Source organism: Coturnix japonica, chromosome 22 (genome assembly GCF_054131305.1).
Source record: "Coturnix japonica strain WE chromosome 22, WE-NBRP24, whole genome shotgun sequence".
In the NCBI taxonomy this organism is placed as follows: Eukaryota; Metazoa; Chordata; class Aves; order Galliformes; family Phasianidae; genus Coturnix; species Coturnix japonica.
Window position 1 is genome coordinate 2,993,866 of NC_140684.1, and position 17,478 is coordinate 3,011,343.

The 17,478-nt window shown below is 50.0% G+C and overlaps 1 protein-coding gene and 2 long non-coding RNA genes across 11 annotated transcripts; 1 reads left to right on the top strand and 2 right to left on the bottom strand.

Moving 5' to 3' along the window:
- Window positions 1-58: 58 nt before the first annotated feature.
- Window positions 59-1,950, bottom strand: LOC146757373 (uncharacterized). Its single transcript, XR_014936438.1, has 2 exons — window positions 1,838-1,950; window positions 59-382 (listed from the first exon to the last, which is right to left on the bottom strand). It is a non-coding gene; the product is annotated as an uncharacterized LOC146757373 (long non-coding RNA).
- On the top strand, window positions 1,860-3,828 carry LOC107322776 (uncharacterized). The gene is made up of 2 exons (XR_001559043.3): window positions 1,860-2,010; window positions 3,024-3,828. It is a non-coding gene; the product is annotated as an uncharacterized LOC107322776 (long non-coding RNA).
- VEZF1 (vascular endothelial zinc finger 1) lies at window positions 3,366-16,444 on the bottom strand. 9 transcript variants are annotated; one of them, XR_001559042.2, is made up of 7 exons: window positions 15,898-16,432; window positions 11,149-11,867; window positions 10,608-10,671; window positions 9,474-9,657; window positions 8,471-8,683; window positions 6,264-6,958; window positions 3,366-5,923 (listed from the first exon to the last, which is right to left on the bottom strand). XR_001559042.2 is itself a non-coding variant. In XM_015881185.3 (7 exons), exons 1-7 carry the CDS (start codon window positions 15,928-15,930, stop codon window positions 5,496-5,498), a joined length of 1,665 nt encoding a protein of 554 aa, XP_015736671.1. In that variant the 5' UTR covers window positions 15,931-16,427; the 3' UTR covers window positions 3,366-5,495. The 9 variants fall into 9 exon arrangements, 7 of the variants coding, with proteins under 7 accessions (XP_015736671.1, XP_015736670.1, XP_015736675.1 ...); XR_014936429.1 differs by having other exon boundaries at window positions 6,264-6,308; window positions 9,592-9,657; window positions 11,170-11,867; window positions 15,898-16,431; XM_015881185.3 differs by having other exon boundaries at window positions 6,264-6,308; window positions 11,170-11,867; window positions 15,898-16,427.
- Between the last annotated feature and the right edge of the window lie 1,034 nt (window positions 16,445-17,478).

Consider the following 17,478-nt stretch of genomic DNA (forward strand, 5'->3'; position numbering starts at 1 on the left):
TCCTTGCTGCAAATGACACCAGCAAGGAAGGAGAAATGGGAAAAGAAGTGCACAACTATTAAGAAATCAAATAGTGAGTTTAATTCAGCCAGTCCCAACTGAACTGAGAATTCCCCGGGGAAAACAAAACTGCCACGGGAAACACAGAACATACGTTGTTTCTTTGACAGTTGGCAATAACAACCATGTGAAAAGGTGAGAGCGACATTTCTGCCTCTTCTGAAGTACAAAAGGTTCCACACGTTCTGAAAGGTTCTCAAAGTTCCCCTTGTCATTTTTACTGGATGTGTAAATTCTGGAGGTCGGGACAGCAGATCTGTGTTCTCTGATGCGAGTTTGAGTCAGATGCCCGTGCTGAAATGTTTTACAGATGAAGAAGCATCTGTAAAGAAAAACCCGGGGCTTCTTGGTATGGTTCAAACTAGCCCATAATCCTGAAGAACCTCCCCCCAAAAAACCACCCTATTATTATGTTGAAGAACATGAGCCCATCTTTCCCAGCAGCCCAACTTGGGCTTAAGGGAGAAGTAGGCAGAATCAGTCCACCGAGAACTCTGGGCCAGCCGTGATGGGGGAGCTGGCTGGACAGCACGGCTGAGTTTTTCTTAGCACTGAAATACTTTTTCCAAAGCAATACCAAAAAAGGTTTGTTTCTAGGTCAAGACCTCAGCACTAAATTTTAACCAGGAGTTGACAGTCAAGCTTTAACACAGCCGTAAAATGGATTCACGGTAGAAGCTCAGGCATTCTTTTTCTAATTAGGAAACAGTCCCCAAGCCTCGTGCATTTAAAGGTGAGAGCTATTTTTGACATAAAAGTTAGCACGTAGTTCCTGTGTCACCCTTCAGTCGCTGTTCTGGAAGCTGTGAGTGAGAGATCAAGGATAAGCATAGCAAGCATAAATATGATGCATTAAATAACACGTAGAAAGGGACTTAGTTCAAGTTTTCCTCTGCCTGCCAATAATGCAAGGGGATGATTTATTTTTACACTTAGTATTTATCCTAAGCAGCACTAGTTAGAAGATCCACATAAGCACAAAGAAAGAAACAGATCCGAAAGCCATTTACAAATGTGAAGTGCTTTTAATAGCTGCCTTTCAAAATGCTGTTAAATCTGATTGTGAGATGGATAGTCTAAGGCACCAAGGAAGCAAGGCAGTTTGCAGAAGGACTTTGTGCCAAACAACCATGGTCTTCTCTTTGAGAACTCAGCTCTCATATGGGGATCCTGGGGAGGAGGGTCAGAAACAAACTGAACACACAATGCTTTCAGAAACCTGCCTGTTCTTTAAATGCTCATTTTCCTTCTTTATTTGGTGAGAATCTCAACAGCTCTGGCTGTTTTCAGCAGTTCTCAAGATGTGTCTCAGTGACCATTTCTAAAATAAAAGTCAGTGAAGAGTGAACAGAACTACAGAGGCTTATCGGCACCGTTAATGCCACGCGCTGATCCCCTGCAGGCCCTGCCCCTTTATGTAACACGGATTGTTTCAGCTAAAACAGCTTATTGCTCTTTGGTGTTTTTCTTTAAATGCAGACATTAGATACCTCCCTCTTTCTGACACTGAAACCCTTAGAATCATAGAATTACCCAGGTTGGAAAAGACCTTGAAGATCGTCAAGTCCAACCGCAGCCTTCTTCTGACCCTTGTAAGAGGGGAAAAATGCAATGGGAATCAAAACGTAACCTAAGAGAATAACATAGACATGCTTTTCTCTCTTGCCTGTGATCTACCTTTGAAGAAAAACCCTCACCAATTTACATCTCTCAGGTGCAACTCCCCAATGCCAACAACACGTGAGGCCCACCCCTCATCTCTCCTCAGCCCAAACACCTCCTGAGAGTTGTGGATACTCCAAGCAAAGAAGAGAACAGCCTGGGAAGGCCCCTGGCACGGCCTGACGGCGGCTTTGGCAGCCGTGCTGCAGTACTTACTTCCTGCTGGCCCACCTCCCCGGAAGCATCCAGCCAGCACCACGGCGTCACTGCAGCTCTCCATGCGCAGAGGTGAGTTTTCATGTCACTGCTCTGACCGCTCTGCCCTTCCGCAGCACAAATCCTTCCAAAGCAAAATTCGGTTTTGTGAAACTACCGCTCAGCGCTGAGCCGTTGCCCTAACACCGAATGCTTATGAGAAGAAAAAAAATCAGAACCTTTTTGAACCTCTTGCAATCGGGGACCTGAACCGACTTGATGTGAAAACCAATTCAACCAACAGAAGCAATCTGCTTCCCTGGGCGTTGGATGACATCCAGCTTAAAAGTTTCCGTGAAAAAAACTAGGCTAAATGCATCGGCTGCACAGAAACACTCGGTGTGAGGGGAGCATCTGTTCTTCACATCTATGGATTGCCGACAGCATTCACATCCCACAGCCGAGGGGACACGAGTTGCCACACCAACTGCTGTGGCCACGCGTGCCTCCCACCTGCGGCCGGCCTCGCTGCCGTCAGCGCTGCGGATGAGCCATTCACACAAGGCACAAACTACTTGACCAGGCAGCTTCGGGTTGTCAGAAAACAGCTTAATGTATTTTGTATGACGGCGTTACAAGTGAAATTAATGTCTGCGTTGAGACAGCTGAGGAGCACACCTCGGAACCATTTATGCACAGTACAAAGCAAATGTTTACCCAAGTACGAATGAAACAGGTTGACAATTAGCTAATGCAGCTCTGTGGACATAAACCAGGTACATTTGAGCAGAACCAACATAAAATAAAAAGGAAACAGCCCTTTTCCTATCCAGTGCTCAGAGCACCGCCGTGAGTGGTCGGGGAAGTGTCTGGTACATTGAAAAATTTCCGTGCCAGTGTTTAATGTGTTTATTCTACCGCTACTCTGCCGGGATAAAAATAACACCAGCAGGGCACGCTGGCGGGACGATGGATCCCCTGTCAATACTGCAGTAATTGACAACATACAATTAAGTCTCACACCTGTTTATTGTAAGTAATTCATAGATAACCACTTCTCGTACACATTTTCACATTGGCTTTTAATGCTTTTGTTTTTTTTCAAGCTCAGGGACACCCAAACTTCATCTAAGGGTCATCTCTGCAGTTTACCCAGATCCAGAATGCCGTACCTACTACGTAAAACTGGTGCAAGTTGGTATCACTGCGATGGGTAACAGAGATGGCTTGGAAACTACACAACCCAACATGCAACGCCCGTCAGCACGGGCTGCTCTACGCTAAGGGAGGAAGGATTTTTGCTGGGGTGCATTCAACTCACATGCCTCATGTTGGCCGTATCAGCCTAAGTCATGCAGCTGTCTGCACGCAACGCTCTACACAGTGCAAAAACGAAGACGTCTATACATCTGGAGTAAGAACAGTGGTAACAAAGTCATAGCTACATATTCTTCTCTACATTTTTGTTTATTGAGACAAACTAATTAAAAGGCACAAACATAGGGCATATGTTTACATGGACATTATAACAAACATATACATTAAAAGTGTAGGAATGTGTTTCCTTTCTGCTAAACAGAAAGTTCCTAAGCTTTTATATATACAAAAGTTGTACAATTTGATGTCCTAAAGTACAAAAGATCATTTATAAAATTATTTTACACTAAGCTCTTTTTTTTTTGTTGTTTTTGTTTTACTATGTAGTCCAAGCCCCTAGAACAGTTTCACGTAATGATGCGGATACCTGTCACCTGACCCAGCAGCCTGGCAATCACTGCTTGTACTGACACGGCAGGGTAGGAACGGAAGCGGTCCATTTTGACTAGTCAGTCCTGCTAGCACTCTGTGAAAATGCGCACACGCTAATCTCCATAGCTTTCAGCTTCATTAAAATAAAAACATCTCAACTCATTATTATTATTATTTCTTTTTTTGTGTGTTTTTTTTTTTTTTTAATGTAGAGTCTTGGTTTTAGGGTGGGGTGGTTGGTTTGGGTTGGTTGTTTTTTTTTGTTGTTTTTTTTTGCTGTTTTTTTTTTTAAACAAAGTTTTAAAAATGTGAATATGTGACATGATAGTCTAAAAAGTATATCTGTTTCCCTAGATTTTGCTTTCTACGTTATGTACAGATAAACAGGTTAAGAAATAAAAAGCACATGTAGCTTCAACATGTGTGACCATTTGTGGAGCAGTTCTGGGTCAGACAGTTCAGGCCGTCGCCCCAGAACTCCCACAAATTGATAGAAATGTGTTAACACAATAGAAGAGTAACGTAAAAATGATGATGTTTGCAAATATTTACAAAGTTGAACAGATTTGCACAACACTTGATTAAGAAATAGGGGAGAAATTAAAAGACGCTCTCTGCTTGTCCTGAAGGGGCATCCTACCTAGTTAGTGGTTAGAATAAAAACTGTATACAATTTAATATAAGACAAAACTTCTAGTGAACAACTAACACGTCTGTCCCCTGCTGTCACACCAGCAGGTTCTGATTGCGAGGCAGAGGGCATAAAAATCACACCCAGTGCCTCCAGAATCTTCCAGCTTAAAGCAATGTTTCTTAAGTTTCAAAGCACTCCTTTTGCTCCTAGGTAAGAGTCCCATAGGGGTCTGACTGCTCAGAGACCATGTTTACATACATTTCGACTCCTCTTCTGTCAGCCACGGCTGTTTCTGGCCAAACAATAACAGTTTGATTTTTAAAAATGTTGACTACAATGCTATGTTCCCTTAGGGTAATATGTTGGGTAATATTTACATCTCCAAATATCAGGTCACAATCCCTATTATATGTCGAAGTTAGAATGATAAGTTATCATATGCTTTGCATATCAGAGCTGGTATCACCTTTCCCATAGGGAATGCTGCCTGAAATTATCATATTCCCAAAGGTAAAATGCATATTTCATCCAAAATGCATTTTTTTTTAAATGACAACATTGTAATTCATTTACTCATTAAAAAAAGAAAAAAAAGAAAAGAAAAAAAAATAAAGAAAAAAAAGAAAAACCAAAACAAAACAAAAAAAAAACCATCAACACAGACAAAGATTCTACACTAGCCCAAGAAAACGGACCTAAGGACTGGCAAGTTACAATTAGCCATCTGCCCTCTTACAGACACAAAGGGGGTCTTTGCTAGTGTTTAGATTAAAATAATTTGCTAAGTTATCTGGGGGGATAAAACATAAAACTGGTTTTTAATGACTTCCTTAAAGGAAAAAAAAACCAAAACCAACAACACAAAACCTCTGGCAAATACGTATCTGCTCTAATTCGTCGTAAGTCGGCTAAAAGGTAAAACTCACGTTAAATGAAGTGCTCCAGTGAAACTCAAGATTGAACCACACGAGCCAAATCAACAGGGGAAGATGCTACTACGCTCTCTGACAGTGCGTGCCCACGGTGCCTTAGACTGGATGTATGATTAACTTAAAATAAAGGGGGGGAAGGGGGGGAGGGGAAAAAGAAAAACAAAAAACAAACAAAACCAAAACAAAACAAGCAAACAAACCCCAAAAAAAGAACTGCTGGTAAGGATTCCATTTTAATCCTTTTAATACTGTTAAGAAATTCTTTACCAGGGAGGAGACGTGGGCAAGGCCTGGGGCAGGAAAGGCATGCTCTCTACTGGTCTCATTGCTATATTTAAGGGACCAGCTAACGTCATTGGTGTGGGGAGGTTCATGGGAGACGTGATAGTGACTGGGTGTGCTATATTCACTGGAGCGGTTACTGGGGTGGGAAGATTGACCGGTGTGGTGAGCGTTAATGGAGATGTCATGGATAATGGACTTGTTATAGTTACAGGATGCCCTAGGTTCATCGGACTGGATATATTAACTGCACTTGATACATTTACTGGACTTCTCATGCTCATTGCAGCTGCCACTGTGACTGGGTTTGTGATAGTCCCAGAAGCCACAGAGGACGTTATATTGAATGGAGTAGTAAGAGTCACAGGCGTAGTAGCAGCAGTGGAGGTTTGGCACAAGTTAGCAGCTTCTAAAAATGAGACATAAAAAGACAAAAAGTTTTTAACACATAAAAAACCATGGACGAGATCTAAAAACAAAAACAAAAACAAAAAATCGAACAAGTACAAAGGTACAAATTCTGGAATCATCTTCTGTTAGGAATTATTATCAACTTAAATCTGTTAACATTCTACAGCCTACAAGAAATACAAACTCTCATGCAGTTCATTTGAATTCAGTACTTTTTCCCCAGGAAATCAAACAAGGTTGTCTTATAAAAAGGGTTTCAACGTTCATAACAGCAGTAGCGTACAATCAAAAAATCCTCCCGAGAGGAACATTATAAATAGAGGAGAGAGTGTACATACCGAATGGTACGTACTCTATAGCCTTCTCAAAGGTGAACTGACATTCTGTGAAGGTTTTAAAAAGTCGTTATTAGGGACTGAGAAGCACAGCTCATTGCAATATTTACCCGCTTAATTCACACTTAATCATTTCTACTAAGCTGTTCCACCGATCGCAGTGCTCCTACTGAGTCATTTCCAAAGCTCCCGAGTCCAGAGAGCCTCCAACCCCACCACCTCCTCAGCTCTCACACAAAGCTACCGCCCCGCACCAAGCTCTGCGTTACTCTGGTTTGCAGCAAGCAGGAATTAAGCACCACATAAGGAAGAGCCAGGAGGCCCGTACCCGCTGCTGGGCACTGCCGGGCTGCAGCGTGGGGATCGCTGGGCATCAGCACCACCTGCCGGCTGCCCACACTACGAGGCTCCAAAAACAGAAGCGGGCTGATGGCCGTGGGTGAAGGAAGGGGGTGGCTGCTAGAGAAACCAACTAAAATGCATTCTAGGTCAAGGTTACAGCACGTCTAAGTCGTGTATTATTCCACATTTGTAGGGTAGGACACCAAGCTCAGTCTACACCCACATGTCAGGAGGTAAAGCAGGAGCAAAGAGTCCACTCTGCCACTTGGGCAACACAAATGTACCAAGACAGAGTTAACTTTGAAAGCAACATTAGCCCCATTCAAGGGTTACTGTTGGTTCTTCAAAGTCCATATCTAGGAGGGGTGGGAGGGAAGGGAAAGAGTGAAAAAAAAAAAAAAAGAATAAAAAAAACTGTGAAAATAAAATAGCGTAAGACTAAAAAAAATCCCCCATATTGTAAAGCCAACACAACAGGTGGCACCAGCGCAGGAGAACCAGCAGGAGAAGAGCAGCACACAGGCATGACACTGGCTGGCCTAGCTTCGCCCTCCAAGCGCAGTCACACACCAACAGCCCACCCACGTCCCTTCCCCAGTTCAGTTCATTAAACAACTAACATCCATTCCACAGCATTTCTCCCCACTCCCCTCCCTCACCCACCAGTCCGTCCAAAAGCAGATTCTGTTACAGCGTACACATAATGGCAATAAGAAAGGGAGGGGAGAGGAAACAGGAACAGGCAGAAAAAGGTTACTAGGATTTTCTAAATCCAGCACCCCTTTGCTTTATCCACTTAGCGGCCTGATCATGTTTAACGTCTGCTACTGCTACATTTTAACATGAACAACTTGTTTCTAAACTGTCAAATCACAGCACTCAATTCAATTGGAATAACAGTGAAGGAGAAAGGAGCTAGCAGCCTCATACACAAATATGACCTAGAAAAGAGTGAAGAAACTGAAAGGAAGTTTAAGAGAAAAAGGGGGGAAAAAAGTGAGTTGAGAACATTTATTACTAAAAACAGCCAGTGAAAAGCAGCAAGCGGTCACTAAGATTTCTTCTAAAACACATAATCTACAGGAGTCAATGACAGGCATCAGAAGGCGAACTGTTGCAAAAAGAATAAGCCAGCAGTAGCAGGAAGCTTTAAACTATTGTACACTAAGCAAGACACTGAGCTGAAGCAATCTATTCTCTACAAAGCTGACACACTGACCAACAAAAGGAAACTATTCAACTTTGGTGACAGAAGGATGGGCATGTATAAGCTGGGTGCTAGCAGTGATGAAAAGCACTTTCAAGATGAGTTAATTTTGATTTAGAAGAAAAAAAAGAGATGGAAAAGTAAGTTCTACAAGTTTCTGAAAACTTCATGCAATACAATCGAGTTATAGATAAAGTGAATGGAATAAGTGAGGAGAGAAAGGCTGGAAGGGACACAGAAAGCATTCACATGCAAGCTGATGATGACACAAAGACGGAGGTGTTATATGTGTGTACATATATACATAGAAATATATATATGCACACAAGTTAACAACGGGTAAATATACATAAACACAGCTCAAAACCACATGCAAGTTGAAAAACACACTCTTGCCTTGGAGCAGATACAAACATCCTTTTATAATTGATGGCTGCTACATACGCTCTGAAGCACAGAGACCAGCGGGAAGTAAGCAACAGAGATCCTTTACGAGCTTAATTGTGGTGATTATATCCTCCTGCTCATTTTTAGCTATGCCTTCTAACTTTTGAGAACGACATTTTCACCTACCACTCCTTTCTGACTCCTCAAGCTCCCCATATAACCATAAACTCAATTATCTTATAAAACCAAGACAGTAAGTACTGTTTCATTTTACCTTTCTTCCTCGCTTTGACGGCCTCTTCCCACAATCTCAAGGTCTCTACCTGCTTTCCAGGCCAACTTGTGACATGCTGCTGCTGCTGCTGTTGCTGCTGCTGTTGTTGCTGTTGCTGCTGCTGCTGTTGCTGCTGTTGTTGTTGTTGTTGCTGCTGCTGCTGCTGTTGTTGCTGCTGCTGCTTCTGATTGCTGGTCTCTTCACTCATGCATGCTATGCCAATTAAGTAAGAACACAAATTCACCTTGAAAATTTAATCTGTTTTCTGCTGAGACGACAAAGGTTTCTTCCAAAAAGAGCATGGAATCTCGCAGGATTCCAGGAGCAAAAAATCACAGAGGTGCTTATAAACCATGCAATTAATTCTGCATTATATACAACTACTTTTCCAATGTTTAAAACAAAATGCACATCAGGAACATCTGCTTTCTCTGCCAAAAATGAACCTTCTTTCTTATTATTTTATTTGTATTTTAGAAAGACTGAAACAAAAGCCCACAGCGAGTCTCTAGAACTTAAAAGTTGTTTTTGTTAAATCTCAGCTCCATTTTTTTCTTAAAAGCCTTTTGACTTTTTCTTCCAAGCATGACTTCAAATTTTCAGTTTCCCCTGTCATACAGAACAGCACATTACTTCCCCCTGGCCACATCTCAGCTCATCATTTCCACCTCTACCAATTGCTGTAGCTGCCTCGAATGAACTGGCTTAGCACCGCCGAACTGGCTTACAAAGCTGGAGCTGAAACCCTACACCTCGAAAAATATCTCGCATCCAAATATCCAAGCTCAACAATCAGGCATTTTCAACATCCCCAGCAGCACAGTCTAGCAGCAAACCAATTCCACATATGCCAATTTCTACAAAGAACCTGTTATGAAATATCTATTTTTAATAGGTGCGAATACCCACAGAGATGGGTATGTTCTTGCATTTTAATGTAATCAAAGGCAATTCCCTTTGCAAACACATTGGTATTAGAAATGCTTTTAAAACGTTCACCTACTTTTATTGATGCCTTGTTTACAGGTATTACAGTTGATACTTTGGCTCTGCCCGTGTGTCTTTAAGTGGCTGGTGATATATGCTGCACTCAGAAGTTTACCACAGATATTACACGATACCTTTCCTTCATGGCGCACCATGTGTGTCCGCAGTCTGTCTTTGGTGGCAAAGGCAGCAGTGCACGTCTATATGAAGGACAACAGTTAGACTCAAAGCACAGACAGTATCGTTACAGTATGAATTGCATGCCCACTGCAAACCTGTTCTACTTTCTAGGTGCAAAAGGTGTCTTACGGGTACTGACTACCTCAAGTTTTGCCCACATTTATAGAGAGACCAAAAGCAAACAGCTGAGCAGAGCTCAGCATTACCCAGGAGCTTCATGGAAGTTGGCTTCAGAGATGACTAGGACAAAATGGGCACCCTCGACTACCTGAGCTATCCTGAAGCACTGGGTTGCCTTACCTAACAAAGCAAGAGTTGGCTTACAAAAACCCACCTACAACAGGCACCGTTGGTACCTGATACCATTTTACTATACAAAGCTGAAGTGTTCGATTACTTCTGCCTCCACCAAATCAGAAGAGGGAAACAAAACCTTTTCCTAAAGCCATTCTTTTTACACAAAACTTTCATATATACGATGAGTCACTAAAACACAGGTTGGAACACGCAGGTATATTCCAAGCAAAACAGTTGATTGTTCAAAGGTATTCAGGTTATTTCTCTTACACTACATCATCAATTTACAGCAACATGCTTTCACGTTCTGACAAAACAGCACATCCAGAATCAACTACTCCACTGCACTTCTAAGGGATACACTGAGAAACGCATTGCACACGTGGCTGTGCTGAGCTGAGGACACTGCTACAATCCTCCTGCTAAGTGTACCATGAAACAACTCCGTTGTTCTCCAGGAAAGCAAGAAGCCTCTCATCTTCCTGCGGGAGCTGCCCCTGCAGCCTTTCAAACTGCTGCCACGCAGCTGCTAAGTAGTGCAGATGAGACCTTATTCCCAAACCCACATTCCACAGAAAAGTCCAAGAGCAAATGCGGTTCTGCAACCATTACTCCCCTGGGATTCTAACTATACAACGATACATTGTTCTTAATAAATAATGGTAGCCCTTACTTGGCATTTGAAGGGTCTCTCTGTTGAATGAACATGTTTAACGTGACAGCTTAAATGATCAGGCCTGCAAAAAGAGAGAACAGGAAAGAAAAGGCGCACTGTTACAAATAGGCAGCAATGACACCTGGACTCACAGTGCCAAACAGCGCCCTGCAGCCCACACCCCCCTGCCTACACTGACTGCTGCCCAGGGTAATGCAGAGGAGCCACAGCCTGCAGTGTAAAACTTAGTTCTTACACAGCTGGAAAGGGCAGCACCTCGTGTAGAGGTGACAGACCAACAGCCCTATGGCACACCTTGCTGAGGGGCAGGGTGACAGCCCGCTGTGCCCGATGGCCTCGAGCGGCTCTGCGAGCACCACCAGCAGAATGGATGTGTCCAAGGCAAGGAAACATTTCACAACATTGTGGCTAAAGGCGTCAGCTCGCTGCCCTCCTGTGCCCCAGAGCTGAGCACGGCTCTTATCCCCTCGCCCCTCTCCCACCCCTCGCTGCGATAGCTTAACCCCTCTTGGTTATAAAAGCCAATACTTGAGCTCGCCTGGGATTTTCTACATGGTACCTCGAGAAGCCTTTTCCACAAACACCACAGGTGTACGGTTTCGTGATGCCACCCTCGTGAGACCTCACGTGGTAGGTCATGCGATCCTTTCTCTTGAAGCGCTGATTGCAAATCGGACATTCGAAGGGTTTTTCATCCGAGTGGGACAGCTTGTGCCTGTTGAGGTGGTACACGTCCCTGAAGGCCTTCCCGCACATCTCGCAGGCGTGGTTCTTCTTGACGGGTTTGCTGGGCTTCTTCACCGTCTGCGTCACTGCCATGGCCGTGGCACCGGCGCTGCTGCTGGGGTTGGTGGCGGAGGAAGACGTAGTGACTGTGGACAGGATGCCCGCGATGGTGGACACCAAGGAGCTCCGGCTGTTGTCACCGGCGATGGTGGAGATAAGGGGCACCATTGTGGTGGGAGTTTTCTTTGGCCGTGACACCAATTTTATCCCCGTGTGGCAGGACTCGTGGCGCCTCAAATGGTAGCTGTCCCTGAAAGCCTTACTGCAGTAAGTGCACACAAAGGAGGTTTTAGGTTTTTCCTTTTTAATCCCTACAATAGCATCCTTTAATGTTTCCGGTGCGGGCTGAGGTTTCTGCGTTATCGGTAAGGGCAGAATCGGCTTCTGATCGGGTGGCTCCACTGCAGAGCTCAGCAGAGGCAACAAGCTGTTCTGCGCTGCCTGCTGTTGGTGATGGGAGGCTTCGTGTGCCTAAAACCAAACAGCCACATTTCAGTCCGTGGGAGGGGAGCTCCCCTCGACGCGGTGAGAACATTTACACGCTACAGCAAAGCAAATGTTAGACCGAAGGCCATGGAGGTGCCAAGCGGGAGGTTACGTAAGTTTGGTTTCAAACAAAGTAACTCACCGCGCGCTCCGAATGCGCACATGGCTGCGGTGAGTAAGTGCAGCCAGGCACACACCGTAGCAATCAAAGCATTATTAAGTTTCCGGAGGGCAACATTTCTCGTGGAAAACAACGAGGCGCCCGTCAGATCTTTTACTGCCGTATCGCTTGATCTTTACATAGCAGATAACTCGTTTTACTAACGATCCTATCAGCTGCCCCAGCAGGACTATCTTTGGAGCTTCTGAGCGCACCGTCAGAGTTGCAAAATCCCGCCCCACCTTCCCACTTACACCCAACTCGCTGCGCGCCGCGGATTCAGCTGCAGCTGCCCGGAGCTGAGCTGCGATAACCCATCTTGTTCAAACAACGCGTTCATACCAGCGCGCGAGCACTGCAACCACAGCAACACAGCCCGGAGCCGCACCACTCGGCAGCACCCTTGAGCTGCCCAACGCACAGCTGGGAGCTATCACTGGAGACTGCACAGAGCAGGGCAAGAGCTGGAGGCTGCCCCGAAGCAGCGCCCAACAGCTGAGAGGGACAGAAGGGCTGGGAGGCGCTCTGGAAAGGCAGAAGGACACCGGCACTGTGCCATGGCAGGCGGCCCTCAGCCGAACGACAGCCCCTGGGCACACAGTGCTGTTCATTTGAAGGCAGAAAACACCAACATCAACCCTCACCCATCAGACGGGGACAAAGCCTGGGCAGATACAAATTTAAAGTGGTTTAGAAACCACACAGAGCAATTCAGCCTAATGGAGCATTAAAATAAATCACTCCAGCACCTTAAGCCAGTTTAAGCGCATCTGTATTCATGATGCATCTCGGTCTCATCAGAGCGGTTCCAGATCAGCCTGGGCATTAGCGCAGTTTGCCCGGTGTGAAGACAAGCCTGTGGAACTCACGCTCAGTGTGAGCTCAGTGCCACGGCCCTGGGGGCTCCTTCCCTACAGCTTTCTTCCCAAAGCAACACGCGATGCTTTCAGGACTCAAATCTGGGCACTGCAGCCCCCACGCATCTGCTTTGTTTGGCTGCAGACAGACAGCTTTACAAAGCACAGCCCAGCTAATGCTCTCAGTACACAAACCAAACTCACAAGGCAGTGCTCCTGGAAGCACGTTGTGCTCCTTGTGGGGAACCCTTCACAGGCAGCACTTCCCAGCAGCAGCCCCCAGCCCTGCTCTGCTCCCTGCTCCGCTCACACCTCGCAGCGCGGGGCCGATGGCCTTTGGATAAAAGCCATCAGTGGACACAAACACTGAGCCACGTGGGAAGGAATACGTGCTCGGTAACACTCTGAGCCTATCTGACAGGAAAACAGTTTGCGGGTTCGGTTTGATAACAGGAGAGCAAACTTGCAGGAGCCGTCAGGAGCCTGCACAGCCCTGTGGCTGTCAGGAGCATGGGATGCACCAGGTGCCCGCATGTCACCGCTGCAGCCCTGCAAACAGCAGCAGCAGGGCTGTGTGCAGGAGGGATCAGCACAGAGCAAAGCACAGGGCTGTCCTGCTGGCCACGCTGCCAAACCAGCACCACACACCACCTCAACACACAGCTCTTGTCTGAGCCGGGCAGCAGGGAACTTCCACCACGGCTGTGCAATGGGACACCTCCATTGCATTATAACACATAGAAACAACACACATCAAAAGCACAGAATTAAGCAAGCTGTGTGCTTCAATACAGCTTAATTTGGAGAAGAAAAAGAACAAAACCACTGACACATTTTACAGCCAACTTTAAATAAGCATTCAACAACGTTGTTAACTGCGGCAGGAGACACTTAAGAGCACCTAAGGATAGCTCCCGAGATACGGTTTCAAAGGCAGAGCTAGCAGATCGGATAATAGGAGCCCAAATCCTTTGGACCGGGTTCAAATTCGCTCAGTTTATGGTTATTTTTAAGCCTTACAATATCATCAGCTCTCAGAGGCACCGAGGCACTCCTTCCCACCACAGGGACACGGTCGCTGGCCACAGCCCAATGTATATTCATAAGGCTGCGTGCTGCGGGGCCGCCGCTTACGTAAGGGCTGACGGCCGGGTGAGCAGCGGTGCTTCTTGCCATGCAGCCCCCGGCACACAGCACTGCCCCACTGCACTGCACTGCCCCACTGCACTGCATTGCCCCACTGCACTGCATTGCCCCACTGCACTGCACTGCCCCACAGCACTGCCCCACTGCACTGCACTGCCCCACAGCACTGCACTGCCCCACTGCACTGCACTGCCCCACTGCACTGCACTGCCCCACTGCACTGCACTGCCCCTTGCTTGCCCTTAGGAGCAGTTTGTACCCCGCTGCTCGGAAGGGGACACAGCACCTGCTGCACAGAGGCCTCTCACACGGCCATGCTGCACTTCACTCTTCTTAACCTTAGCAGCACATCAGCTGCTGTTCTGACCGCCTGGTGCAGCTCTCAGGGCTGTGCTACCAAGCAATGCTCCTTCCTGGGGGGACAGCAAACAAACAGTGTGTGTGACAGGGCTGCAAGATGCAGCGCTGTGAACTTCCAGCGCCAGAGGCAAAGAGATTTTTGTGCTCCAGCCTTAATGTGAGAGCAACAAATTAGCGTGAGTCATATCCCACGTACCCTGTTGGATGGACAACTTTCGCTTCCCGGGCCGATACTCAGAGCGGGTTTTGAACTCACAAGGACGGCTCATTGCACACTGTGAGCATCGCTTTGGGAGCCAAAGTCACAGCTCTGCATGGAAGAGCCGCCAGCAGGCACACAGAAACCTCCTCGACAAACAGCACACTACAGGTCAGAGCTGGATGTGATGGACATCGCAGGGCAAACCACCCCTTAGGAATCTGTAAGGCACCCGAATAAAAGCCCCCGGAGAAGAGCTGGTGGATGTTTGTCCCGTTGTGTCATTGAAGCCATGACGTACTTTTTGGTCACTCGTTTGAGCCAACGGGGACAGCGGGGAGAAGGAAGGGCAGAAAGGAACACAGAGAAGCACCTCGTGCCGCTCGGTTCCGCACGGTGCTCACAGCCCGAGTCCCCGCTTTTAACAAAACGACTCCAGAAGCGGCACTCCGTGTTTATTGCGGGGCTGGGAGCTTTATTAGCCGGGGGAAAAAGAACGAGAAAAAGAACGAGAAAACGGCGCGGTGCGGGCGGTACCGGCTCCCAACCACGGCGGTAAAACCCTCCGCCGCTGGGGATCGCGGCCCCGGATACGGCCGAGGTTCCGCCCGGCCGCCCCGCACCGCCCCGCCGGGCTCAACCTCCCGCAGATCGGCGGCCGAGGGCGACGATGCGCGGATTTATCCGACTCCCCTTTTCGCGACGCCGCAGCCCCGCGCCTCATCGCCTCCGTGCGAACCGGAGAAAAACAACGGCGGGCAGCGGGGCCGGGATGCGGCGACAAAAGGCCGGAGCGGTTCGGGCTCAACGCCGCGCATCGCCCGACGGAACGGACCAACGGCGGCACGAGGCCAGAGCCGGGATTAACGGCCCCGCAGCGGCCGAGGCTGCGCCGTGAGCGGCCTTTGGGCGGGGAGCGGGAGGGGGGAAAAAACTCGAATAAAGATGAAAATAACAGCGGGAAAAGGGATAATCCGCGTGATAACGGCGGGGCTGCGCCTAAAGACAGCGCACAGCGAGCAGGAAAACACACAACGAGGGGGGGGATAAAGACGGGAAAAAAGTAGCGGGGAGAGGAGGAGGAAAAGGAGAGGGAAGGAGGGAGGGAGGGAGGGCAGCGGGGCAGCACGGAGCCCGGCGGGCCGCGCCGCGCCGCGGGGCCGGGGGAGGCGGGCGGGGGCCGGGCGGCGGCGCTGAGTGACAGCCGGGCCCTGCTGGAGCGCCGCGACCGCGGGGAGGGAGGGAAGGGAGAGGAGGGGGGGGGGGGCGCGGGCGGCCGCGGCGGGGCCTCACCTGAAAGAGGAACGCGGTCCAGTTGGCCTCCATGGCGGGGGCGTCCCGGCCTCGGCGGGCGGCGGCGGCTCCGGCGGCGGCTCCGGCGGCGCGGCGCCCCCCTCCCTCCTTCCCCCGGGCCCCAGCTACATGGAGCCGACAACAAAGCGGCGGCGGCGGCGGCGGCTCAACATGGCAGCGCCGAGCGGCCGCTTCCGCTAACCTCCGGGCTGCACCACTGCGGCCCAGAGGGGGGAGGCGGCGGCGGCGCGGCCCGGCGGGGCGGTGCGGGCCCGGAGCTCCGCGGCGCCGCCCCCGCCGCTCCCTCGGCTCGGGGCGGGCGGACGGGCCCGGGGCGGCGCGGCGGGGCGGCGGGCGGGCGGCGGGGCCGGGGCGGCGCGGCGGGGAGGGCCGCCCCCCCCCGCGGGGCTGGCAATGGGCCGGTCCCGGGCTGGGGAAGCCGAGGCGAGAGCTGTGGCGAGAGAAGATGGAGGAGCGGGCGCGGTGTCCAGGGCCGCCGTCCCGCCGCCGGCCCCGGGCGGGGGCTCCCGGCCGCGCCGCCCTCCGCTCCGCTCCCCTCCCTCCCGCCTTCCTCCCCGCTCTCCCCGCCCGCCGCCCCCGCCCGCGGCGCTGGGAGGGAGCCGGCAGGAGCCGCGGGGGCGGCGGAGGCGGCGGGCGGGGGGCGGCTGCGCCCCGCGGGTGCGGGCGGAGGGCGGGCGAGGGGCCGCCCCGGGGATCGCTCGTGTCTCCCGTGCCGACCCCGCCGCCCCGCGGACAAACCCGACCCGACCCGTCTCCCCCCGGGCCTCCCCGCCGGGCCTCGGCTGGGCGCCCCCCGAGCGGCGGGCGGCCCGCGATCGGCGGCAGCCGAGGCGTCCTCCGTGCGGCGCCCGAATGCAAATGGAAGCCACAAACAATTAAGCGAAGCTTACCCTTAATTATGTGTTTACACACATCAAGCGCGGCCCCGAGAGCGGCGGGATTGGGGCCGAGCCGCGCTCCGGGGGCAGCGCTGCCCCACGGCACCGCCGGGAGCGCGCACGTGTGTGTCCGACACGGGGTGTGAGGGGCCGGAGCCACAACGGAACGGGCTGGATCTGGAGCCGGGGGACACGAGGAGCCCGGGCCGAGGACACGCTTTCCCTTCTGCCCGCAGCTCCTCTCAACCTTCCCCAGGCCCGGCCCCGCATCACCGCGCTCAGCCCTCGGCTGTGGGAGCGTCTGCCCCGTCACTGTGTGCGCAGACACGCGCTGGTGTTGGTCACCGTTGGTTTCCACAGAGCCGAGCTCAGCGTGCAGGGCTCCATCTGCTTCACCTCACTGATGTGTCCCGTGCTATTTCCCCCCTCACTGAGGAGCTGGGCTCTTCTTCCCCCGCTGGGCGCTGGATGATCAATAACACGAAGGATGGTGCCTTCTAGGCAGGCTGGGTTTGCTGCTGCAGTGATGCACCGGCTCAGAGGGGACACAGCCGGAGCCCCGGTGCTGCATCCCGGTGTAAAGGACCCGCTGTGTTTCTCCACCTCCCAACCCTGTTGCAAAACAGCAGCACTTGTGCTGGTGTCTGTGCTTGCAGCTGCTGGATGCACCTTCAGGTACCTG